This window comes from Vicugna pacos, chromosome 9, assembly GCF_048564905.1.
Source record: "Vicugna pacos chromosome 9, VicPac4, whole genome shotgun sequence".
Lineage (NCBI taxonomy): Eukaryota > Metazoa > Chordata > Mammalia > Artiodactyla > Camelidae > Vicugna > Vicugna pacos.
Window position 1 is genome coordinate 60,424,518 of NC_132995.1, and position 24,492 is coordinate 60,449,009.

General features: G+C 44.5%; 2 protein-coding genes across 3 annotated transcripts in view; one reads left to right on the forward strand and one right to left on the reverse strand.

Moving 5' to 3' along the window:
• Positions 1-4,944: 4,944 nt before the first annotated feature.
• Positions 4,945-8,413, reverse strand: LOC107034481 (myomegalin-like). Its single transcript, XM_015247471.3, has 4 exons — positions 8,379-8,413; positions 6,676-6,813; positions 5,677-5,789; positions 4,945-5,181 (listed from the first exon to the last, which is right to left on the reverse strand). The coding sequence occupies exons 2-4, from the start codon at positions 6,802-6,804 to the stop codon at positions 5,160-5,162; spliced, it is 264 nt and encodes an 87-aa protein (XP_015102957.3). The 5' UTR covers positions 6,805-6,813; positions 8,379-8,413; the 3' UTR covers positions 4,945-5,159.
• A 744-nt stretch (positions 8,414-9,157) lies between these two features.
• The window catches only part of LOC107035250 (NBPF family member NBPF4-like), a 32,087-nt gene continuing 16,752 nt past the window's right edge, over positions 9,158-24,492 (forward strand). The window contains exons 1-10 of one of the 2 annotated variants that reach the window (XM_072967974.1): positions 9,158-9,275; positions 10,325-10,546; positions 14,663-14,741; positions 16,428-16,638; positions 18,618-18,747; positions 19,395-19,609; positions 20,672-20,723; positions 21,592-21,803; positions 22,804-22,855; positions 23,653-23,867. In XM_072967974.1, coding sequence (XP_072824075.1) covers positions 14,673-14,741; positions 16,428-16,638; positions 18,618-18,747; positions 19,395-19,609; positions 20,672-20,723; positions 21,592-21,803; positions 22,804-22,855; positions 23,653-23,867 — 1,156 coding nt within the window. In that variant the 5' untranslated portion in view covers positions 9,158-9,275; positions 10,325-10,546; positions 14,663-14,672. Of the gene's footprint in view, positions 9,276-10,324; positions 10,547-14,662; positions 14,742-16,216; positions 16,327-16,427; positions 16,639-18,617; positions 18,748-19,394; positions 19,610-20,671; positions 20,724-21,591; positions 21,804-22,803; positions 22,856-23,652; positions 23,868-24,492 lie in introns of those variants that run through there. The other variant, XM_072967975.1, reaches the window with a different exon arrangement.

A 24,492-nucleotide genomic window follows, 5' to 3' on the forward strand; every position in this document is an offset into this window, starting at 1 on the left:
AAGCCAACTGCACACACCTCAGTAAACAACAAACACCCCCACCCGCACGCCCAGGCAGCCCTGACACACAAGCAGGAATTCCTCGGGCCTGAAAGCCGGCTGTGTTTCCAGTTGCCAGAGGAAACTCACACTGACCTTCTTCAAGGCTGACCACACAAGAAACCTGGACGGGGGGCCAGTCCGTGGGCGGACAGGATGCTATCCCCGCCTTCCCCTCCCCTTCCTCCCTAAGAAGGCCTCCTCCCGGCTTCCCTCCTTTCTAGCCACTCGCAGGCTGGATGCGGTGAATATGGCAGTGTGGGGCGCCCTCATGTGGGCGAGAGCGGCCCTGCAGCCCCGCCGCGAGGCTCCGAGGCTGCCCTCCTCCTCCTGCACCGGGGTCACCCTCCTCCCAGAGCCATGGGCCCCGGGGTCCCAGGATGTCATGGTTGTGCCACCGCCCACGCCCACTACTCCAAATGGCCTGCCTCCTAGCTACCTTCCCTCCTTCTTTCACCTCTGAATATTTTCTCACTGATACTTTAAAATGTAATATTTCATGCATTTAAAAGACATTTATCAAAATATTAGTTTTAAAACATCATATGGTTAACACCCATGAGCCCACCACCTGACAAGAAAGCTGAAGCAGCAGTAATAACTCGCATCTTCCTTTGTGTTCCTCTTCACCCCACTCCCTACTATATCCCTCAACAAGAGGTAACCACTGTTCCCAATTTCATGTTTTCTCTTGCCTTTTCTCCCCCAATTTTTCTCAATGTGGTAAAATGAACATAAATTTTACCATGTTAATCATTTTAAAGTGTACAGTTTAGTGGTATTAAATACTTTCATAATGTTGTAGAACCATTGCCACCATCCATCTCCACAACTCTTTTCATCTTTTAAAACTAAAACTCCACCCATTAACAGTAACTCTCCTTTCCCCACTTCCCCCAGACCCAGGCAATCCCAGTTCTACACTCTGTCTCCACGAATCTGACCACTCTAAGTATCTTATACAAGTGGAATCATGCAATTTTTATCCTTTTCTGACTGGCTTATTTCACTTAGTATAATGCCCTCAAGTTTTATCCATGTTGTAGCATGTGTCAGGATTCCCTTCCTTTTTAAGGCTGAGTAATATTCCATTGTGTACACAGTACATTTGCTTATCCATTCATCCATCAGTGGACACGGGCTGCTCCAGTATTTTAGCTACTGTGAATAATGCTGTTATCAACATGGGTATACAAATATCTCTTTGAGACCCTGTTATCAATTCTTTAGGGTGTATATCCAGAAGTGGGATTGTTGGATCATGTGGGAATTCTATTTTTAGTTTTTTGAGGGACCACCATATTGTTTTCCATAGTGGCTTTACCATTTAAAAATACTACCAATTGTGCACAAGGGTTCCAATTTTTCCACATCCTCACCAACACTTGTTGTTTTCTGGGTTTTTTTTTGATAATAGCCATTCTAATTGATGTGAAGTAGTATTTCATTGTAGTTTTGACTTACACTTCCCAAGTGATTAGTGATGTTGAGCATCTTTTGATGTGCTTACTGAATATTTGTATATCTTTAGAAAAGTGTCTATTCAAGTTCTTTGTCCATTTTTGATTCAGGTGGTTTGTTTTTTGGTTGTTGAATTTTAGTTTTCTATATATTCTGGATAGTAATCCCTTTGCAAATATGATTTGCAAATTTTTTTTTCATTCTGTGGGTTGTTTTTTTGCTTCATTGAGTGTCTTTTGGTGCACAAAATTTTAAAATTCTTTTGAAGTCCAATTTGCCTATTTTTTTCTTTTGTTACCCGCCTTTGGTGTCATATCCAAGAAATCACTGCTAAATCCAACACTGTGAAGCTTTTCTCCTGTTTTCTTTTAAGAGTTTTATTGTTTAATTCTTGCATTTAGGCCCCTGATACATTTTGAGGTAGTTTTTGTATATGGTGTTGAGTCCAACTTCATCCTTTTGTATGTGGCTCTCCAGTTTCCCAGCATCATTCACTGAAAAGATTGCCCTTTCCCTCATTAGATGATCTTGGCACTCCTGTTAAAAATTGTTGGACCATATATGTGAATTCTGGGCTCTCTATTCCATCGATCTGTATGTATGCCTTCATGTCAATACCATAGGGTTTTTTTTTAAGGGAGGAATTTTTGGGGGGAGGTTTTTTTTTTTTCAATGGAGGTACTGGGGACTGAACCCAGGACCTCGTGCATGCTAAGCATGTGTTCTTCCACTGTTATAATGCCCACCCCTCCCCACACACCACAGTTTTGATTGTTGTAGCTTTGTAGTAAGTTTCAAAATCAGGAAGTATGAATCCTCTAGTTTTGTTCTTTTTCAAGATTGTTTTGGCTATTCAAGATCCCTTGAGATTCCCCTATGTGAATTTTGGGATGGATCATTCTATTTCTGCAAAAACCATTATTGGGATTTTGATAGTGATTACACTAAATCTATACATTGCCTTGATTAGTATTGACATTTTAACAGTATTAGGTTTTCTAATCCATCAACATGGGATGTTTCCATTTATTTATGTCTTCTTTAATGTCTTTGAGCAATGTGTTGTAGTTCTCATTGTATAAATCTCTTACTTCCTTCGTTAATTCTTATTTTATTCTTTTTGGTGTTATTGTAAATCAAATTGTTTTTGTAATTTCCTTTCTAGACTGTTAAGTGTTAGTGCACAGAAATACAACTGATTTTTGTGTTGACTTTGTACCCTGCTAATCTGCTGGATTCATTTATTAGTTCCAATAGGATTTTTTTGGGTGTGGAATCTTTAGAGTTTTCTACATAGAAGATCATATCATCTGCAAACAGAGATAATTTTACTTCCTCCTTTCCACTTTGGATGCCTTTTATTTATTTTTCTTGCTTTATTGTTCTGGCTATAACCTCCAGTACTATGTTGAATAAAAGCGGTGAAAGCAGTCATCATTCCCTTGTTCCTGATCTTAGAGGAAAAGCAGTGTCTTTCACCATTGAGTATGGTGTTCACTGTGGATTTTTTATGTATACATTTTTTATGTTTGGGTAGTTTCCTTCTATTTCAGCTTCTTTTTTTTTTTTAAACGTGAAAGGGTATTAAATTTTGTCAAGTGCTTTTTCTTGCATAAATTGAGATAATCATGTGTTTTTCTTCTTACATTCTGTTAATGTGATATATTACACTGAATGATTTTTTTTTCCTATGTTGAACCAAGCTTGCATTCCAGGAGTAAATCTCACTTGGTCATATGGTATAATCACTTTAATATACAGCCAAATTTGGTTTGCTAGCATTTTGTTGAGGATTTTTGCACCAATGTACATAAGTGATATTAATCTGTAGTTTTCTTGCAGTGTTTTTGTCTGGCTTTAGTATCAGGGTAATGCTGGCCTCATAGAATAAATTAGAAAGTGTTCCCTACTCTTTAATCTTTTGGAAAAGTTTGAAAAGGACTGGTCTTAGTTCTTTTTTAAATGTTGGTAGAATTCACCACTGAAGCCATCACATCCAGGGCTTTTTCTTGTCAGATTTTTGATCACTGATTCCATTACACAGTGATTCTATTATACAGCTAGCTATAGGTCTACTCGGATTGTCTATTTCTTCATGACTTAGTCTTGGTCAATTTTGTGTTTCTAGGAATTTTGTGTTTCTAGGAATTCCATTTCATCTAGATTATTCAATTTGTTCATATACAATTATTCTTAATACTATTTTACAATCAGTTTGAGTCTTCTTTTTCTCAGTCAATCTAGCTAAAAATTTGTCAATTTTGTTGATCTTTTCAAAGAACCAGCTTTCGGTTTCATTGATTTTTTTCCCTACAGTTTTTCTATTCTGTATTTCACTGATCTCTGCTCTAATCTTTGTTATTTCCTTCCTTCTCCTAGCTTTGGCTTTAGTTTATTCTCCTTTTTGTAGTTCTTTAAGGTGTAAAGTTAGGCTGTTGATTTCAGATTGTTCTTTTTTTTTTAATGTAGGCATTTATAGCTGTAAATTCCCTTTAGTACCACTTTTGCTCATCTCATTGTTTTTTAATGTTGTATTTTCATTTTTATTCATCTCTAAGTATTTTCTAATTTCCCTTGTGATTTCTTCTTTGATTCACTGGTGTTTTAAATTGTGTTGGTTAATTTCTACCATTTGGTAAATTTTCCAATTTTCCTTATGTTATTGATTTCTAAGTTTATCACACTATGACTGGAAAAGATAGTTTGCATAACATCTATCCTTTAAAATCTACTGAAACTTAATTTGTGGCCTAGCAAATGGTCTCTCCTGGAAAATGTTCATGTGTATGTGAGAAGAAGATGTATGCTGTTGTTGTTTGGTAGTGTTCTGCATGTCTGTTAGATCTAGTTATATTATTGTGATGCCCAAGTCCTCTTCCCCTAATTATCTTCTGTCCAGTTGTTTTATCCATTGTTGAGAGTGGGATACTGACGTGTCCAACTATAATGGTCCAACTTTCTATTTCTCCCTTAAATTCTGTTAGTTTTGGCTTTATAAAATTTTGCTGGTCTATTATTAGGTATGTGAAAGTTTGTAATTATATATTCTTGCTGTATTGAAACTTTTATTAATATATAATGCATTTCTTTGTATCTTATAACCTTTCTCGATTTAAAGTCTATTTTGTCTGCTAATTGTATAGCCACTCCTGCTGTCTTTTGGTTACTATTTGCATGGAATATCTTTTTCCATCCTTTCACTTTTAATATATGTGTGTCTTTGGCTCTAGAATGAGTCTCTTAAAGATAGCATATAGTTGGACTATGTGTTTTATCCATTCTGCCAATCTGTGTCTTTGACTGGAGAGTTTAATCCATTTACATTTAAAGTAATTACTGATAAGGAGGGTCTTACTTCTGTCATTTTGCTATTGGTTTTCCATATCCCTTATGACTTTCCCCCCTTCATTTCCTGCATTACTCTTTTCTCTTGTGTTTAGTTGATTTTTTTTGTAGGGAAATATTTAAAGTCTCTTCTCATTTCCTTTTGTGTATATTCCATAGCTATTTTCTTTGTCGTTACTATGGGGGTTACATTTAACATCATAAAGTTATAGTACTCTGATTTGAATTATTACCAGCTTTTAACTTCAAAAATATACAAAAACTCTGCTCCTTTATGGCAGCATCATACCCCTTTTGGTTGTTGATGTCACAAATTACATCCTTATGCACTGTATGCTGCAAAACATAAATTAACAATACATTTAAATGCATTAGTCTGTTCAATTATGTAGGAAACAAGATTTGGAGTTACAACCAAAATAAAAATAATACTAATATAACAGCTTTTTTTTTTCTTTAAATGTATAAGTCTCTTAAATCATGTGGGAAACAAAAAGTATAGTTGCAAACCATTGTTACAATATACTACCCTTTATAATTGCCCGTATACTTTTCCTTTACTGCAATCATTATTTCTCCATATGGCTTCAAGTTACTGTGTAGCATCCTTTCATTTCACTTTGTAGTTAATTTCCTTAATCAATGTTTTATAGTTCTCCATGGGCCCTATTCTTGATTTAAACTTTAGACACTGAGGCTCAGAGCAATCCACACAATAAATGACAAATTGGGCAGTCCCAGTAACTGCTTTCTTTATCTTTCCCTTCATGTATTGTAAGCATCTGCACTTAATGAGAAATAAAGGTAAAAATGATGTAGCCGCTCCCTTACCTCTCTGGATGGGCATGGAACTTCACCAGGCTGCTACAGAGCTGTGTCTCTGCTTGTAAGGCCTCATTGAGCTGACTCCATTCATCTACCAGACCTTCCAGCATCAGCAGCAACTGAGGGGAAAAAAACAAAAGCAATGCACAAATGGAGACTTGAGATGTGAAGTCACAGATAATCCTGAGAAAGAGACCCAGACAATGTATTCGCATGTACTATGACTCAAAAAGCTCATGATCTTATCACTGACTTAACTTTTCTATAGTGTGTTACAGTTTTCAAATCAATGTCATGTTATCTTTTTTTTTTTATCCTTAAAGCTCTATAAGGGACAATTCAAAATGGGAGCAAGAAGAAAGAGGAGAGAAAAGCCAGAAGCACAGGAAAGAGAGAGGAGTAGAAGAGAAAGCAAGGGAGGGCACGAGGGAAACATACACTAGGACTTATGAGCACTCTTCATTCATTCAAAAAATAGTTATTGAGCACCTTCTATGTGCTAGACTCTGTTCTAGGGATAAGCTGACTATCTTATATTAAGCTTACTATCTATATTATATAGATAAGCGGAAACAAAAGACATTCATCAGTCACAGACACGTGTCACTGTGAGCTATAACAGCGCTCTTAAGAAGATGAGCTATGATAGTGCACAACCAGCAGAGATGTGTTTAAGTGAACTAGCAGAGCAAAAAGCCAGACTGGAGTGAGGTGAGTAGTCAGTGAGAGAGACGATACTGGAGACACGGTGGGGGTGGAATACAGGCTAACATATTTTTAGCAAGTTTGGCACTGAAGAAAGGTCAGATATGGGGCGGTAGCTATGAAGGAGCTACGCATGTTAGAAAGGAGCATGTGTGGCTGCTACGGACCAAGGCAGGGAACTTGAGGGCACAGATTGTCTGTGAAATTCCACCAACAGATACCTTCATAAGTAACTAGATTGACAGATTTTTCCATTGTTTATTTCACAGTAAAAATAAGGTTTGTGCTCCAATAACTTACTTCTTGTCTTCGGTTTCTGGAAGCTTCCTGACCCTGTGATTCTACTGAAGCAACTTTTTCACGAAGAAGTAAGACTTCTTGGGTCAGGCGTTCCATAGCTGGTATGTGTTCAGGATCAACCAGCTGCATCTGCAGGTCCTAAAAGTCAAAAAACAAGTACAGTAAGAAAAATGCTATTCAGTAGAGGAACAAAGGAACAAATACTCATGAAACAGTCTGCTCTACTTTTAAATGGGATATTAACAAGCCATATGAAGGTAATGATATCTTCTTTATGACATCTTAGCAAGTCTGATGTAAGTCAAAGAGAATATGGTAACATCAAGAGGCTCAGACTAACAGCGCATCAAGAAATAAGCATTGGCCATGGGACTCAGCGTATTCACACGTTGTCTGAAGATGCCCTACAGGTATTCTGAGCTGTAATCATGCCCAGCGGTCTTTAAAAAACTCTGAAAGACCTTGATGAGGTCTTCTCTAATCTGCATGTTCCTGGTCAGGGACTCCATATCAGAGGCCTGCACCTGCATCTCTACTTCCTGCACAGCCATCTTGGACTGGAGGGCAGAAAGTTCCAACTGTGGAGAAAAGAAATCCTGGAGTCAGGATTTCCTAGGTAGAGGAAACAGTATGTGCCACAGTTATGTTTTAACACTGAAGCAAATGTTTTTTCGTATCATGTCACTATCAGCCAGTAATGCAAATAAAAGCCAGAACATGAACAGTGTGCTACTGGGTCGGATCAATAAGCCACACTCTGTGGTACCCAAGGCTGCTTTACGGGAAGCTGTAACGTGGTTTTAATGATGCCCTCCACTTTTGTTAGCACTATAAAACATACCAAATTTGTTTAATTAATGAATGTGTTATACTTCCTAAAAAATGAGTTACCATGAGCAGATGCACGAATAGAAGCTTTTCTTTATTTAAGTATTTTGGCTAATAGATGAAAAAATGATAGAACAGCTCCATTTTTGCAGCCTTAATGAATTAATGGCTACAGGCTTCAACCGTCAATAGTTAACATCACAAGAGATCACCAAACACCACACCCCTCCTGGTGGAAGAACACACCACCACCAATGAAGAAGTCCTATCAAAAGTTAACACTGTAGGCCCTAAATTTTCTATGTTGTATCTTCCATCTCTCCTCAACAGAGAATGACAACCAAATGATTTTATTATGACAAATTTTACTAAACATCATGATAATTACCACAGTTGCCAGTATTTACTAGGGGCTTACTGTGTTCCAGGTCCTAATAAACACTCTGCATAGATTTAACCCTTTTAACAAACCTAGTGACCTGCTCCTGCCTACCTCTCCAACTTCAATACCTATAGCATTTTCCACCTCATTCATGAATCTCTAGGCACGCCAGACTTTTCCTGTTAGGAATACCAGACTTTGTTTTGACTCAGAGCCTTTGCACCTACTATTCCCTCTGCCTGAAATATCTTCCCCAGCGTTGCCTCCTTTCCATCCCCCAGCCTCAGCTTACACGTCATCTGCTCAGAGAAGCCTTCTCTGGCCACTCTATCTCCCATAGGCCTCATCCAAGTTACTTTCTAATATTTCCCTCATATTGCTTATGCCAATCAGTAATTGTATTATGTATCTTCTGCTACCTCCCCACTAGAAATTAATTACATGGGGTCAAGGACTCTATTGATCTGGTTCCCTACTCATCCCCAACACTTGCCCTGTCTTAGAGAAGGTCCTCACAGGGACGGACGATCATACGGTTACAAGACATGCGGTGTGAAGCCCCTTGCAGTGTAAGGTTCAGCGGGCGCAGCCTCTGTCCTTTACCTCCGAGACCCAGGGTGACCCGACAAGGCGGGGGGGTTGGCGCTGTCTCTGTGCCCTTGGCGTCCAGGCCAGGGTCTCCGACGTCCGGCGACGGGCACAGTCGCCCTGGTCCAGCAGGGACGCCCCGGGCTGGGTGCCCCCCACCTGCTCGCTGCCTGGACCCCGCAGCGCAGAGAAGCCCGATTCCGGGACCCCGACTCCTGAGGAGGAGCCGGCAAAACGCGGGGGACGCAGCTTTGAGGCGGCGGCGGGAGGCAGAGGGACTCTGGCCGCGCAGCTTCCTTCCTGGGACCCAGACCGTCGATCCGAGAGCAGCAGAAAGCGGGAGGCGGGAGCGGGAGAGCACGTCCACTCAGCGCGCATCTGAGGCTCCAGTTCGCTTTCAGGCAGCCGCGGAGTGGGGGCTGTGGGATAAGAGTCAGTTGGGCGCGGCCTAAAGGGAAGGTCCCACCGAGACTCGACCTCGGATGTCTGGATTCAGAGTCCAGAGGGCTCACCAAGACGCCCTGGAACCGCAGGACGGCCCGACGCCCCCCGCGGAGCCAGGCGGCGCGCAGCCCCGCGCGCCAAGGACCCGCCTCCTGCCGGGCGCTCGCTCACGCCGCCCCGAGCCCGCTTCCTCCGCGACGCCAGGGGGCGCCTCGCTCGCCTTCTCTCGGCGCGTCTCTGCGGGCTTGTACGTCGTGGAGGAGACGAAGTCCTCTGGGGGATGAGCCACAGGCACGGCGTTTAGACCTGCCCCAAGTCCAGCTGCTCTGCCGGCACTGCTAGAGTTTTCTGCCCTGAGGTAAAAATTCTCGCCAGGAGAAACACAATAAACAAAAAGCGTTCCTTTCCTCTTGTATCCGCCTCCCGCCGCCCTGGGAGCTCTGACGACCATCAGAACAGCCCTCGGGGCCTCCTGGGACTGCCCTGCCCTGGCACCCGACGTGCAAAGGGTGCAAGCCCTGCCGGCTTCCCCTGGGGACAGATTCCTCTCTCTGTTGGGAGTCGTGTTCGAACCCCAGAGGCCCCTACGCGGCGCCCCGCCAGCAGCCTGGCCGCGCCCGCCCCGCGGGGGGACGTCGGGGAAAAGCAGGTGACAGCGTTTCTTCTGGGCTCTTTCCTCCCTGGCTTCTTGCTCGCCTTCAGGTTTCTGGGTCCCCCCTTCACGGCCTCCCGCATCCCCAAGACTGAAAGCGCCGCTCGGCCCCGGGTGGGGAGCTCCGTGCGGTGCCCGAGGGACCTCTAGACGTTTCCACCCTTGGGATGTTTAAGGGCTTGAGTTGCCAGCTTGAAAGCTTCCAAGAGCGGCCCGTTTGGAAAGCCTTTCACAGCCTGCGTTTCTGCGGAGGGTGCAGCGCGCCGGCGGAGCGCAGGGGAGGTGGCACATGGGGGACTTCAGCCCGAGAGGCGGGGTCGACCCCTGCGGGGGCTCCGGGGCGGCGGGGAGCAGGCGGCCAGGGCCGTGGGCCCCGCCATGGGGCGTCCAGTGCCGCTCGCTCGTGTCAGGGCCCCAATTTCCCCCCTCAAAACCCGGTGTGTCCAGCGCCTGAGGGTCTGAATGAGCTTCCAGCCGAGAAGGGAGGGGTTGAGGTGTTGGTTCCCTCCGCTTGGCAGCAGCGTAAGATTTTTTAATTCTGCTCTGAGCACAACAGGAGCCTAAGACTGCTAATTGGAAGACCTGTGCTTCAAGCCCAGCAGGGAACGTTGTGCTCTTACTTCCACTCATTTTCCTGCTTCTGAGTCTCCCAATTTACCCAAGCCTCCCTTCAGAGCTGCTCTTATGCTTCAGGCAGCGACCTCCTCCTGTGGCTCTTAGTTCTTGTCCTCACTTGCTTTGCTCTGTGGGTGCAGGTTGGGCGGCTGTGGAAGCTCAGTCGTCCTGGGTACGGATGGAGCTCCCCCTCAGCACGACGGATTCTCAGGGTCTCAGGAGATGCCACTGGTCTCTCTGCACCTTCTGGAGCACCGAGGCCACCTTGACCTTCATGGTGGGATATGTGGATTCTACAGGACCTGCCATGCTGATGGAGGCTGAAGGAAGGGCCTGGAAATCACCAACTTCTCAGACTCCAGGTTGGTGCACCTCCACAGTTAGTAACTCGCCATTACAGAGTGCCACCAACACTTTGATTTGAGGGGGCTGCATCCTTACCTTTCTAAAAAAATTAACAAACTTGCTTTTTAATTTTTTTTGACTTTTAGATTGATGTCTAGTCAGTTTACAATGTTGTGTCAATTTCTGGTATACGGCATAATTTTTCAGTTATACCTATACATACATATATCCCTTTTCATATTATTTTTCCTTATCGGTTACCACAAGATATTGAATATAGTTCCCTGTGCTATGCAGACGAAATTTGTTGCTTATCTATTTTATATGTAGTAATGAGCACCTGCACATCTCCAACTCCCAGTTAATCCCTTCCTATCCCCTTTCCCCCTCTGGTGACCAAAAGTTGGTTTTCTATGTCTGTGAGTCTGTTTCTGATTCTGATTTATAAATAAGTTCTTTTGTGTCTTTTTTCTTTTAATTCCACATGTAAGTGATATCATATGGTATTTTTCTCTCTCTTTCTGGCTTCCTTCACTTCGAATGACAGTCTCTTGGTCCATCCATGCTGCTCCAAATGACATAATTTTATTCTTTCTTATGGCTGAGTTGTATGCCATTATATATATGTATACCCCACAACTTCTTTATCCAGTCATCTGTCAATGGACATTTAGGTTTCTCCAATGACATTACTTTCTGCACAGCTTTAGGTTTACACATCAATTAAGCAGATATTACACAGTCCTCCGTTAAACTGTGTTCTCCTCATAATTTTAGTATCTTGCATTAGCGTGGTGCAAGAACGGATGGATACCATGATCAAAAAGGAAGGTAGTTTTCCACAGTGAGGCACCCCGAATGTGCTGAAACCTATCATTTCCCTGAATTTGGGATCTTGAGTACACAAATTCTACTATTGGGGAACTGTGTTTGAACTCTTTACTGCCACTTATGGTTAATAAACGACCATTTTAATATATTTAATAGTTGGGGTAAACTCTTGGAAGGCATTTCTGGGACACATTTTTCCCAGAAGGCAAAACTTCCTGTTCCCCTTCTAAGTTGCTCTGGGGAAAAACATGCTGCATTTCTTTCAAGTGCTAGACTGTGAATCGACAACCCTCCAGGTGAATGAGGATAAAGGCCCTAATCTATGAAACAGGAACACTTTATTTGAGACTAGTTCCACTTCCCATTTTCTGTTGTAAAGAGAGTTGGCCAGCTTACCCCTTTACTGCAGAAACACCAGCAGAGATCTTGAACTCAGGGAGCCTGTGTGGCCAGGTGACGGCCTCTTCCAGCCCAGGGAAAACAGATGTTTCTGATAGCTTAACTGGCTTTCGCCAGGTTTAGTTTTCTCTTTTATAACGGACAGGCAATACCCCCAACTCACAAGCAGTAGTATCCAGCACCGTGTCCGGTGCGTAGCAAGTCAAGCACAGGAACGCTTTCTACCCACAAGAGGAGAAAGATCTTGTGAGTGGAGTGCTTTCCGGGGTCTCTATTGGAACAACACAGTGAAGTTCCCGAGAGAGAGCCTGTGAACCTTTGCCCCTCCTTCAGTGACTGGTTTGCAGCCCAGGAAATTGAAATGTCGGGTGTCTCTTCCTGGCTTCCTCGGGAACGTAAGTCAGCCTTGGACCAGTGTTTCCTTAGAGACACCCCATGAAAGTCAACACGTTCCCTTTGGCCTATTTGTAGTCATGTTCATCCTTCGTTGAGGGACCTTTTGGAGAATTAAAGTACCCAAGGCTGACATGCTGTTAAAGGGGCATGTCCACTCACGGAGAACTGGATTTTAGCACAGACCTCAAAGGAACATCTCCTCAGTCCTTGGGCAGGGGCCTATGGGACTTCTACACCCCTAATATAGGCGCAGACAGTTCTGTCCTTAGATCTGGTAGGGTGCTTTTAAAATGCAAGCTTTAAGAGCTTTCCTAGGTTCACCGTTTCACCCTGGTCATGGCTGTGCTCTTTATTGTGTAAAAATCACTTCAGAATCTTGAGAGACATTTTCCAGCTTGGATTTATTAAAAGGGTGCCACATGAATACAGAGTAACGGAAGCTGGATTTACTCTCCTGAGAGAAACAAACAAAGAAAATGACAACAAAATGGATGGGGTACAGGAAACAAATATTTTCAAGAGACTGAGCTTCAGGCAATAAAGGTTAGTGAGTGATCCCTGAGAAACGAAAGGCAAATACGTGAGCCCCACAATCGCTCCGGTTTCCCACCTGGAGAGAGTTTCCAGCAAAGTAGAGAGAGGAAACCGAAAAGAAGCCGCATGGATTTTACTGCATCAAGGACAATGAGCTGAGACTCATTGTTTCTTCTCATAATCTCCCTTTCACCACATGGAGCCTTTCGGAGTTTGATGTTCTCACCTACTGATAACCCACGATGTCCTGGGAAGAGTCATGTTTAAGCTCCGTTCAGAAAGGAATGTGTCCCCTCAGTCTGAATCTCCCAGTAGAATTAACACCATGCTTTACCCACAGGGACCCCATAAATGCTCATAAATAATTAGGTACATGAATTGATGCCTGAATTGAGCTGACACTACCAGCCAAACTGATTTGTTCTCATGTTGGAACTAAACAATCTCAGATAAAGAATATTAAACTCAGACAAGATTATTCTCAGACCTTAATAATCAGGCAAAATAAGGCTACCTCCTAATTTTGTGCAGGCACAGACAAACCAAGCTCAGTATGCAACCGACAAAACCCCAAACTTCTTCTTTTCTAAGGGAATGTTTTTACTTCTTTACTTCAGTCACAGACCTGCCCATGCTGACACAGTATTGAGTATGGAACAAACCCTGCTTCCTCCCATCCTCCTTCATATCATCCAACCAAAACCCAAATCTGATAGGAGACTCTTTCTGACACCCTTTTACTTAGACCATAATGTGTCTTTTTGACTGCCAAGAACTGAAAACCCTAGTTGTTTAATGAGAAGAGTGTTCCTAGTGGTTGGCTTAAGTGAATTCACAGCAGCTTTCCAGGAATGAGCAGTTGCTAAGAGAGCCCCAAAAAGAAAGATTATATTGTCTGTGAGATAGCTAGGCTTGGAACTCCAGAACTTGTTTTTATTCTTAAAAAAAAAAGAAAAGAAAAAGATTCTGTCAAACCCTTTCATAACTAATGTGAACCTCAGGAGTTCAGACAGGATTTTCCCATGTCTTACTGAGTAGAGAGATTGAGGATAAGGTTCAGAGAGAAGGTTATTAAGGGAGAATGGGCAGCACAAACTTAGCTTAAAAAGACCTGGGATCTGTCAAAACAAACAAACAACCCTGTTGCACTTGAACCAGCAACCATTGCAGTAACAGGTGAATGAGCTCAAAGAACAATCAGGGAAAGAGAGAGTCACCTTCTAACTCGCATCCTTCCCATGGTTTGGGAGCCTGAAAAGGGGGATGTTCCCATGAGATGGGTCACTGGAACATAGCTGGGATTGGCTGGGCTGGTGGTTTCACAAGGGTAACAACGGCCACAACCTCCATGTGTTCCACTGAGCATTCGTGACTAAGTGATGGAAGGAGAGAGCAGGTTACTTTTCAACTCTCGGGCCCGAACTCCATCACAACCCCGTTCACACCGAGGGCTAATAGTACTGTGTGAGGAAACTCAAAAGTACATTCTGTCCAGTCAAAAATAGTTGTCCAAATTCTTCGTAAACTGAGGTGATTGAAAACGAATTCATTACTTCACTGACATGCATAGCGTTCTAGTTCAACTTTTGAAATGCTATGAAAATATCAATGTATATATCATTTATTAAGTAGGTACCAGCTTATTAAAAACCTTCAAAGTCCCAGGAGAGTTTGCTCAGGGAGGAAAGCCCGGATTCAGGCTGATGATTTATTTTATTGTTACTTCTACAATGGGAAGCATTTTCTCACTAAGACTCAATCCAGAGAGCATATATTCTTTCCAAAAATGTTACCAAGGATAGAAAAATCAGGACTCTATAAAAAAAATCTGAGATGACTTATGGAGGAGAAAGAGTGCTGCTCAACACCATTGGTCCACAGAGAGACAGGAGTCTCTTCATGCACTTAAACAAGCTGTAGGCTCATCTCTGCCTCTAACGTCTTGTAATAATACAGAGACCTTCCGTTTACAGGTTAAAGTGAATGAAGGTGATGACAATGACCACAGCTGATCAGGAAAATATGACTTTGGGCTTTTGCAGTTGCAAATGGGTATGTATAAAAGGACAGTATGTGACTTTGGAAGACAATTTGGCAATATATTTGTTTAAAATAGCCATCGAATATTTACTCCATGTGCTGCCAATCACTTTATAGACTGACCACCCTAGTTTGACTCTAGCCAACAGCGACTATTTTGAGAAAGGTCAGGGCCTGATAGAAGAGCACATCGTACCAGGAGTGGAGATACTTGTGACCTCAAGGAAGCCAGGTACTTTTCGTGAGCCTTTGGGTTCATGAGGGTAAAGTGAAGGAATTTGACACATTATTTTTACCCACAGAGAATTTCCAGCCCCACAGACACCAGAAAATAGATTTCTATAAAGCCTCTGCTGGATCTCACACACCAACGGCATTAAGCAGTGTGGTGGGAGGATGGCGTGGGATGGGGAGAAGACAAGCTTTCCTAAGTGGCTGAGGTAGTCCTCCATCATTAACCTTGACACAAATGCTTGGAGGTACTTGGGAACACCCATTGCACTCTCAATTCAGGTTAGCCCAGCAGCTAAAGTGAAGAGACCGATGCTACAGTGTGTGTCCTAAGTTTCAGGGTCACCAGCCCCAGAAAGGGACAGATGCTGAGCAAGTGAGGACTTCCTTTAGTACATCACTTTCCCCCGCCTGCCTGTCCCTCTCCTCTCAAGCTAATCTTCTATGTCCCTGAGCTTAAAGACATGTGCAGAAATTGTTTTCATCATTTTGACAGCTTGGAAAACGATTACATGGGACTAGAATGCAATTCATACATGACCATTATAAAATATAGTGTTAGTGACATTAAGAAAAACCCAAATAAAGTAATCCACACCTAGAGGAGGAGTTTATAACACTGGCATGTCAAGCGTGAGAGAAGTTTATGGAGCCAGCAAGCTGCCCCAGTGAGATAAGGATCTGACCTAACACAGGGATGCAGTGAACAGAGTATTGAGTCAGGACTGAAAAGACTTTTCAGATTAATTATGCATTCACTTAAGATTATACTCTGCTCTTTGTTCTCCAATTTTTATGAGTTACACAAAACTGGCAAAGACCCAGAGAACAATGCCATGACATTCTACAAGTTTGACATCTTTCACTTGTGAAAAACCCTTAAGACCTGTTACCACTTAAAGAGAAGGTGGTGTGACTTCATGACAGCCCTGAAGAAAACATGACTTTTGAGGAAACAACTCGTCTCTTGATATTTTTATAGACACAGAGGAACGAAAATGAGAACTATGCTTGGATAACTTTTGGGAAGAAATAGGTTGGTGGTATCAGCACAAGTGTAGAAGGCGATTAAGAGTGGCTGGAGAGGGGGTGTCCCCACTGTGGTGACTTTCATGGGACCCCAAGCAGTGTGGCCTAGGCAACTGGAAGGCAGGGGCCCGCAGGATTCCATGGCCACCCCCTACCGTCCAGGTCTGTTATGGCAACTGCAGACGGTTACCTGGCACTCCGGGCCCCGCTCCATCACTCTTGTTAGAGTCTGCGTAGCAGGCAGTGCCAGTGGCCCTGAGCTCTGTGCTCTCGAACGTTGATTTTGTGGTTCCAGATCCTCAAGTGTTGTGAGCCGCTGATCAAGTTGTTCCCAACAGTAAGTTAAGAACTCCCGTTTCTGTCACGCCTCAATCCTGATTAAACTTATGTGATTTCACTTGTTTTTCATCCATCATATGCTGGGTTTCTTCTCCCCAGTCCCCGGCTCTACCTCTTCTGCCGCACGTCACCATGGCAGGATCTCTTGGCCCTTCGTGTGGTCCGAGGGCAGAACTTACAGTGCTGGAGATCAACCAGGAGCTGCACTTAGAGCTGACCAAACAGAAGCAGGACTTCCGAGATCTCACCCAGAAATTCCTTGTATGCCAAGCTACTACCTACTGCCTGGCCAACCAGCTGCAGAAATACGGTAAGTCCTAAGGGTCGTGGTCACCAACTGTTGAATGATCACTTTCTTCCCTCTCAGAAACTGAAACTCTCCAGACTTTATCTTGCACCCCTTTGTCAGTATAGGTGTCATGCTGACCACAAACAAGGCAGGAAAGGCAGAAGTAGCTATTTGACCCTCAAGTCTCTGAGGATGGGCAAACCGAGGCATAAAGCGTTGAGCAAATTGTCCAGGCGTGTGGTGAGCTGTCGTGTGAGACTAGAGTTAACATTCCACTTACTGATGCCTATTGATATCTCTCTAGAACAAGCTAAACCCTGTCAAGTGGAATCTTTTCTCAATTGTATTTGGTCCTGCATCACTGTTGGCTAAACGTCTGGGACTAATGACTTCCTTCAGTACAAGCTTCCCTGAGGTCACAGTGGCAAAGTACTGTGCCAGTTACACTGGGGTCACGTGGTGACAGCACACACTGGGGGAAGCAGGTGATAGTACCTGCTTTGAAAGAACTAAAGATGAGTCAGCTCCTCATGGAAACCGTGGTCTCCATGAGTGATGCCATCAAGACAGGGGCTCCCTGGTGAGCGGGAAGCTGTGTTTCCTGGGTGCAGGGTCTCCTTCCTGAGTCCCAGGAAGTCATGCGACACCCTGTGGTGAGACTCTGGATGTTCTCTGGGGAAATCAGATAATCTGCATCACCCACTCTGTCTCTTCCTGTGCTGGTGAGACTTCAGTGATGTGGGTCAGCAGGGAATCCAGGTGACCCTGAAAGTCGGATCATGAGACATGTGGCGAAAACGAGAATGAGGGTAAGTGGGAGAGAACACCATTGCTAGGAAAACCCACGCCAGTATGTGGGGCAGGCCCTTGGCTCCCACAGTCATCCTGGTATTTGGAAGCACAGTTGCCTGTTCAGTAAGAGGGGTGTGTAGTGACAAAAGGAATCCTGAGGACTCGGGGGAAATACACAACAAGATGATTGGAGGAATCTGGACAACTCTGGGTTTGTGTCATTTGCTTAACAATTGGGTTTCAGTAAACCAAAGGTTAGGGTGTAGTTAATGAAACATGACTGAAACAGAGAAACTAAATGTGAAGCCTGCTATTTGAGAAAGTGAAGAGGTGCACTTTAGGGAAAGGATAAACTATGTTTTATTTACGTCTTTCCTTATCATCCTAACATAATTTAAGAACCATATTGTGAAGGTGAAGGAGGAAAAGGATATCCCCCAGGACCTTGGTGTCAAGGTCACACAGTGCAGAGATGAAGAACCCAGACTCTGGGCCAGGCTTCCTCGGCTCACATCCATGCTGCATGTCTTTCTGTGCCTCGGTTTTCCTCTCTGTCCATCCAGTGCTGCTGCATGTTTGAGAGGGAATAATTAGGAAATTCTTCTAAAACTCTTACAACACTGCCTGGTACATTGTAAACACAGGTCTTAGCACTACTGCTTCTACTAACACAAATCATCCTAGTATTTTGGCACATGTCTTTCAGGTCCTTATAGTTTAACGCAACATATTTCACAGAAGTGTATCCAGGTGAATTGTTTTTAAACCTCTGAGTAGCTTCTTCAGTATTGTAATCCCTGCACAAGGGAACCATCAGTCCCTTAATCCTAGAGTCCACCCCAACCACAAAAGAAACCACCACCTCATGCCCCTGCTCAGTGTTTCACCTCTGAGGTTGCAAGTTTTGCTAGACTGGCCCTTGATTCACAGTCAGTCTTCGGGAATGTGAATTGTGACCTTTCCTAATGCCAGTTAGTCTGTCTAGTTCCCTTCTGTGCCTTGCAGCTTCTCTTTCCCCAGCTCTAAAATGGGGAGTAACTGAATGCCACGCAGTTGGGAGGCTGAGGAATCAGATGTGGAAGTCCCTGCCAACAGCCTGCTACCGCAGTTCCCTCTGCCCTTGGGATGGATCCTACCTCCTCCCTTGAAGGCAGTGAGCACAGCAGGGGGTGCAGCTTTCCCCTGAGGCAGCGTCTCTGTTTCCTCAGAGTGTGAAGAGTACAAGGACATCATTGAATCCGTGCTGGGGGAGAAGCTGCAGTTCCGGGTGGTGAAGTTGGCTGAGCAGCTGGCAGAGAAGCTGGCAGAGAAGCCAGCGCTAGCTGATGAGAGGTTCAGGTAAGGAGGGCTCTGTGCAGGGAGGTGTAGGCCTCTGTGAAGTTTGGCCACGAGCAACTTTGGGCCAGAAGAGTGCAGAAATGTTCATCACATTACATGAAAGTCAGCAGATTCAAATCCAGTGAACAACTCAGTGGCCTTTGGAACCTTCACCATGTTGTGCAACCAGTACCTCATTTACCTCTGAATCACAGTCCCCTCCTGGATGACTACACCTTGTCATCCTCCCTTGACTCTCTCATTCTCCTGTTCTTTCCACTTCTCACCAGCTGGGCCTGTCCACCCCATGTGTGACTTTGTGACATTCACTGCCCAGTACGCCCCATGTGGATCTTTATATGGAAATGGGCATGGCTCAGTGAGACACTGAACGGACATCTTCATGAAGCAGGCTTAGGAAGGCATTAGATTTAGTTTCCAGAAGAAGATGAATGGGATGTGACGGAATCCTAGAGGAGCATCTCTAATACGGAGGATGCCTTTGTTATACCATTTTTCTCCTCTTTGCCACAGGAAGGTCCCCCATATGTGCCAGAATTCTGCTCTGAGGCCTCCTCGGGGATGTTCTCACAGAACTGCCTTCGAAACCTCTAATCATCTATCATCCAACTATGCATTTTCACATCATTTCTTCTCTCTCATGTTAGGGAATACGATACCCTAATTCGCTCTCAGGCACGAGAGCTGACCCAGTTACGGCAGAAATTACGGGACGGGAGAGAAGACTCTGTCCTGCTCATTCAACAACTCAGGGACGTCCTCACCCACAATGACCTTGACAACAACCCGGGCCAGGGCTTCCGAGAGCAGCTGACCAAGGGACGCAGGCTGGCAGAGCGCCTTGCCCGCAAGCTCAGCCCAGGTACAGTGGCCCCAGGCTCTGATAGCACTGAGCCTCTCATGCAAAGTTTCCTGGCTCATAAGAGACTCCTCACCTCCACTAGGAATGATTTGAACAAGTGTCTTGTGTCCATGTTTCATTTTGGGGACTCTGACAGGACCAGGACTGGCTGAGTGGGAGGACCGAGGGGAAATGCACAGGCTGGAGGTCACAGTGTTTCAACTGTCTGCTTCCCCCCTGATGGATGGTAGCCATCGGGGCGAGACAGCATCCCCCAGGGTTAAAGCACAGAAAGGAAGCTGTGACGGGGCATAGCTTGTGGGAGCAGAAAGAGCCCTGGGCTTTGCATCAAAGTGGCCAGACTCCAGCCTGAGTGCTGTCTTTCCTGACTGTGAGCGAGTGATTGGATTTTCCTATTTCAGTGTCTGTTTCCTCTTGTGTAAAATGGGTCAAATAATCTGTTGATGGTGCTGCAGTGATTAATCTGGGAATGTCAATGAAACAGCTCAGAAAAAGGGAAGCCCTGCACTTTGTAGGGTTGGATTGGGCACTTAATGTTGTCGAACTTGTGTTGGGAAATTTGTTTTACTGGACCCTTCCCATGGGGAGAATTTCCCTTGGTAACGCTCAGGAGCCATAGGAAGGTCCCATGATGTGGGCAGATGGAGGCATGTGGGACAGGGTTGTTTCCCTCTTTTAGACAAAGCAGGGGACATATGGGAGAGCGGTAAGGGGTGCAGAGCATGTGTCTAGGGAGAAATTAGTGGCCGGATGGATGAAAGGGTTGTATAGGTAGAGATGGCAGGTGGACACTTGTACAGTGATATAGGGAACAGAAGACCATTTGAATGTTTGCCCCTTGTCAGGCAGAGGTGTCATGATGGCCATCCAGCAGTTTGGGGTCACGCTGAATGATGGATCAGACATCTGGACCAGGCCAATCACTTAAAGACAGTGCGCTAGAACTTCAGCACCGCACTGACACATACATAGATATTTATGTCCCCGTGGCCATATAACCATTAGGATTGTAGTTGGTGAAGTGGGGAAAAGCTGACTGGATATTTCTGAATTTGTTTGCAGAAATTCATGAAGATGAGGAAGATGAACTAGAAGAAGAAACACTCACCCCCAGGTAATCATGAAGTCTTAGGAGCCGGTAAAGGGTAGGTAAAGTATGGAGAGGGTAGAAGAAAGATGAACACATGAGGGCGAGAGAGTCTCATGTACCAGATGTGAGAAAAGAAAACCTGCAGAGTGCATTGATTGACTTCAATCCAAGCAACAGGGAAGGGGCCCTTTAACTTGGCTGTCTGTTGTCTCTGTGGCACTCGTAGGTATGGCCCAAGGTAATGTACCACCTTTAGGGTTCCCTGCACACACAGAGAGGATATGCATACTGTCCTAAATGAACACCAAGATGAGATAAAGAACTGTTTGTACACAGTTCTTAGGTGCTTGTTAGGAAGGAGGATAGCAATGGAATCAGTAAAGAAGTAACTCAAAGAATTAAACACCAATAGAAGTGTCTAGGAAAAATTTTAGTTGCCACATGACACGACTATGAGAAAGGCTTTAGAGGAATTCTGTTCATAAATAGAAGACATAATGTCTCTGAGGCTCTACAGTACCTTAACGCTTATACTCACTTGGCTACATTAACTTAAACTGCGTATGATAGAGGCACATGGCAGTAGCACGTGCTGTGGTAGTTCACTGGTGCTTCATGATCATGAAAGGACCACACTGGGATGTTTGGGTCTCATTTCTCATCCATGTCAAGTGGCCAGTGCACCGAACAACTACGGCTCTCTCCCTCCCCCTCTCCCTGACAGCCTCACTCTGCTTCACATACAGAAAGATACTTACTTCCCTCTTTATGAGGACTGATAAGTTTGCATTTCATGAATAGTTCCTATGCCCTGCAGCAAAATCAGTACCGACTACATGGTGACAGATGCTGATAGTTGAATTTTCTGTCATTCCTTTCCCACCTGGAACAGCACTGAGCAAGAGGAGTTGGAGGAGGAGTTGCCCCAAGAGTGCCAGGATGAATGTGTTTTGAATCCCTCAGTTCTCCAAGAAGGATCTGACTGCAACCGGCTAGACGGTGAAGGCAACTTGCCAATTGATGAAGAGAAAGTCGGCCGTGCTCTGCATGTAGCTGGTGCTTGCTCCCATGTTACAGAAGATCAAATTCCAGCTGACCTCCCAGGTATCCTTTCTAGTTTTGTTCCCCACACACTGTCTAGACTGAAGAAGGTCTTCACCGAAGGTCGACCTTAGTGACACATATTGGTTTACCCCAGAGAAAAGGATGGACTGTGAAACACGGATATCATATGTACCAGGGAGCCTTGATCCCTTTCTAGGCCCTCTTTATGCATCTGTCACCCTGGACGCAAAATCAGGCCATGGGACCGAAATCAGGGGTGAGAACCTGTCACCCGCCTTGGGTAGACATGCACAGGAAGAGCCTGTCAGAGATAGTTTGGGTCAAATTTGTCTTCCACGCTACAGTGGTCTGATTCTTCTTTTTGAACAATGTCCCTGGCCTTTCTTTGTTTGTCCAAAGAGACTGGTAGCCTTGCCTCTGTGTTAGGTGAGGTGGTGTCTCTGGTTTCACTGATCTCAGCCCGAGTCTTCATCTTTGTGATGTTGGCTTATCTTAGCTAAGTAGCCGTCTGAAAACCAGGAAAGTACCAAGTGTCCCTTTACCTTGCTTGCATGTTCCCATGAAGTAAGGGTGAGCTCTGGTAGTCCCTCCAGCCTTGAATGCCCATTGTTTCTGTGTAGTCCCAAATTGTCTCCTTGATATGAACGTTGGTAGCGTTCATCTAGTCTCAAGCAGAAATTCCTCCATAGCATCAGCAACCACATTATCTGATGGGACAAACCAATATTGTAGAAAGAATTCTAGAAGCAACTCAGCTGATTTTTAGGACCTTTTGGGAAAATATACTATTAACTCGAAAGATTCAGCAGATGGGATATTAGGAGAAAGCTGAACCAGATTAGCCAGAGAATTTCCCCCAAGCATATGGAAGCAGTCCTGTCTAATTCTCCTAAGACTTCAGCTTCCTCAAATACCTTTCATAGTATATTCTATTGTTGCCCTGAGAATATTAACATTTCTATGTTACCTGTGCTCACTGAGTTGGCCTGTGAGAGGGTGAATTGTTTATTGTGACCTGCTGTCTCAAATTTCTTACCAGAAAATCAGAATGAGTGTGACGAAGCAACTGGACAAGAGCCAGTGTCCGCCAGGTAATTCTGAAGATTTCTGGGTTGTTAATGTCAGTGGTGACACCAGAAGAACTCAGATCCAGGGAAAAGACAATGTGCTGAATATGACTCTTGCATCCTTTCACTCAACAGCCAACTAGGCACTTGAAAAATGTTTCTTTCCATTGTGTCAGTTGTGTGTGTCTGAATTTCTGAATCTCTCAAGTTGAGTCATGGACAGTGATTTGACCGAGGTGAACTCGCCAAACTTGGGGGTCCCTCTAGTCAGCTGTTCTCCCCTCTGTGCATAAAAGCAGGTGAGATGCACATCTGCTTTGTGCCTGTTTGGCGTCAGTATGGTTATGAATATTTGACTGCAAGTGAAGAAAGCAGGAAAAAAATCAAAATTATATCAAAATATTGAGATAATACTCCTTGAAGTTAGAAGTTATGTGTCTGTAATTTCCCCAAAAGCTCTTTTTGCTTAGACACTGCCTGTATAGTTCAATGCAATGTATGCAAACAGTGGGAGCCAAGATTTCAGTCCTGTGTGATTGCTGAGCGTCATGCCTGGAGCACACAGAGAGAGTCCAAGTGCCCCTTGAACAGCTGGTTGCATGGCCAGTGCTCGGAGCACCTGCTGCTGTCTCCCTCTCCCACCCCGTGGTGGCCACACAGTGCTTGACACATAGGAGGATAGTTATTTACCTCTTTAAGGGGATTGCCCTTTGGCTTTCTGTGTCCAATCCCAACGCCTCCCCTATCAAAACCAGCTAGGACAGCTTGGTGTCTGATCCTCTTAGGTTAATTTTCTGTCATCCCCTTTCCACCTGGCACAGCATGGAGCTCGAGGCATTTGAGAAGGAGGATGTGCTCCAAGAGTCCCAGGATGAATGTGTTTTGAATCCCTCAGTTCTCCAAGAAGGACCTGACTGCAACCAGCTAGACAGTGAAGGCAACTTGCCATTTGATGAAGAGAAAGTCAGCCATGCTACGGATGTAGCTGGTGCTTACTCCCATGTTGCAGAAGATCAAATTCCTACTGACCTCCCAGGTAGCCTTTGTAGTTTTGGTCCCCACACACTGTCTAGACTGAAGAAGGTCTTCACCGAAGGTCGACCTTAGTGACACATATTGGTTCAACCCAGAGAAAAGGATGGATTGTGAAACACAGACATCATTTGGGCCAGGGAGCCTTGATCCTTTTCTAGGCCCACTTCATGTATCTGTCACCCTGGATGCAAAGTCAGGCCATGGGACCAAAATCAGGGGTGAGAACCTGTCACCCACCTTGGGTGGACATCCACAGGAAGAGTGTGTCAGAGATAGATTGGGTCAACTGTGTCTTCCAAGCTACTGTGGTCTAATTATTCTTTTTGGACAGTGGCCCTGGCCTATCTTGGCCTGTCCACACACACTGGTAGCTTTGCCTATATGTTAGGTGAAGTGGTGTCTCTGGTTTCACTGATCTCCGCCGAAGTCTTCATCTACGTGGTGATGCTTTATCTTAGCTATGTAGCCATCAGAACGCCAGGAAAGAACCAAGTGTCCCTTTACCTTGCTTGGATGTTCTCATGTAGTAAGGCTGGGCTCTGACATTCCCTCCAGCCTTGAATGCCCATTGTTTCGGTGTAGCCCCAAATTTTCTCTTTGATACGAATGTTTCTAGCATTCATCTA

Coding starts and splice junctions, on each gene's coding strand:
- LOC107034481 (XM_015247471.3), bottom strand. CDS start 6,804: ATGCAGCTGGTTGATCCTGAACACATACCAGCTATGGAACGCCTGACC. Junction 5,790..6,675: donor CCAGAAACCGAAGACAAGAA/GTAAGTTATTGG, acceptor TTTTCCCCTCAG/TTGCTGCTGATGCTGGAAGG. Junction 5,182..5,676: donor TTCCATGCCCATCCAGAGAG/GTAAGGGAGCGG, acceptor TATGTTTTGCAG/CATACAGTGCATAAGGATGT.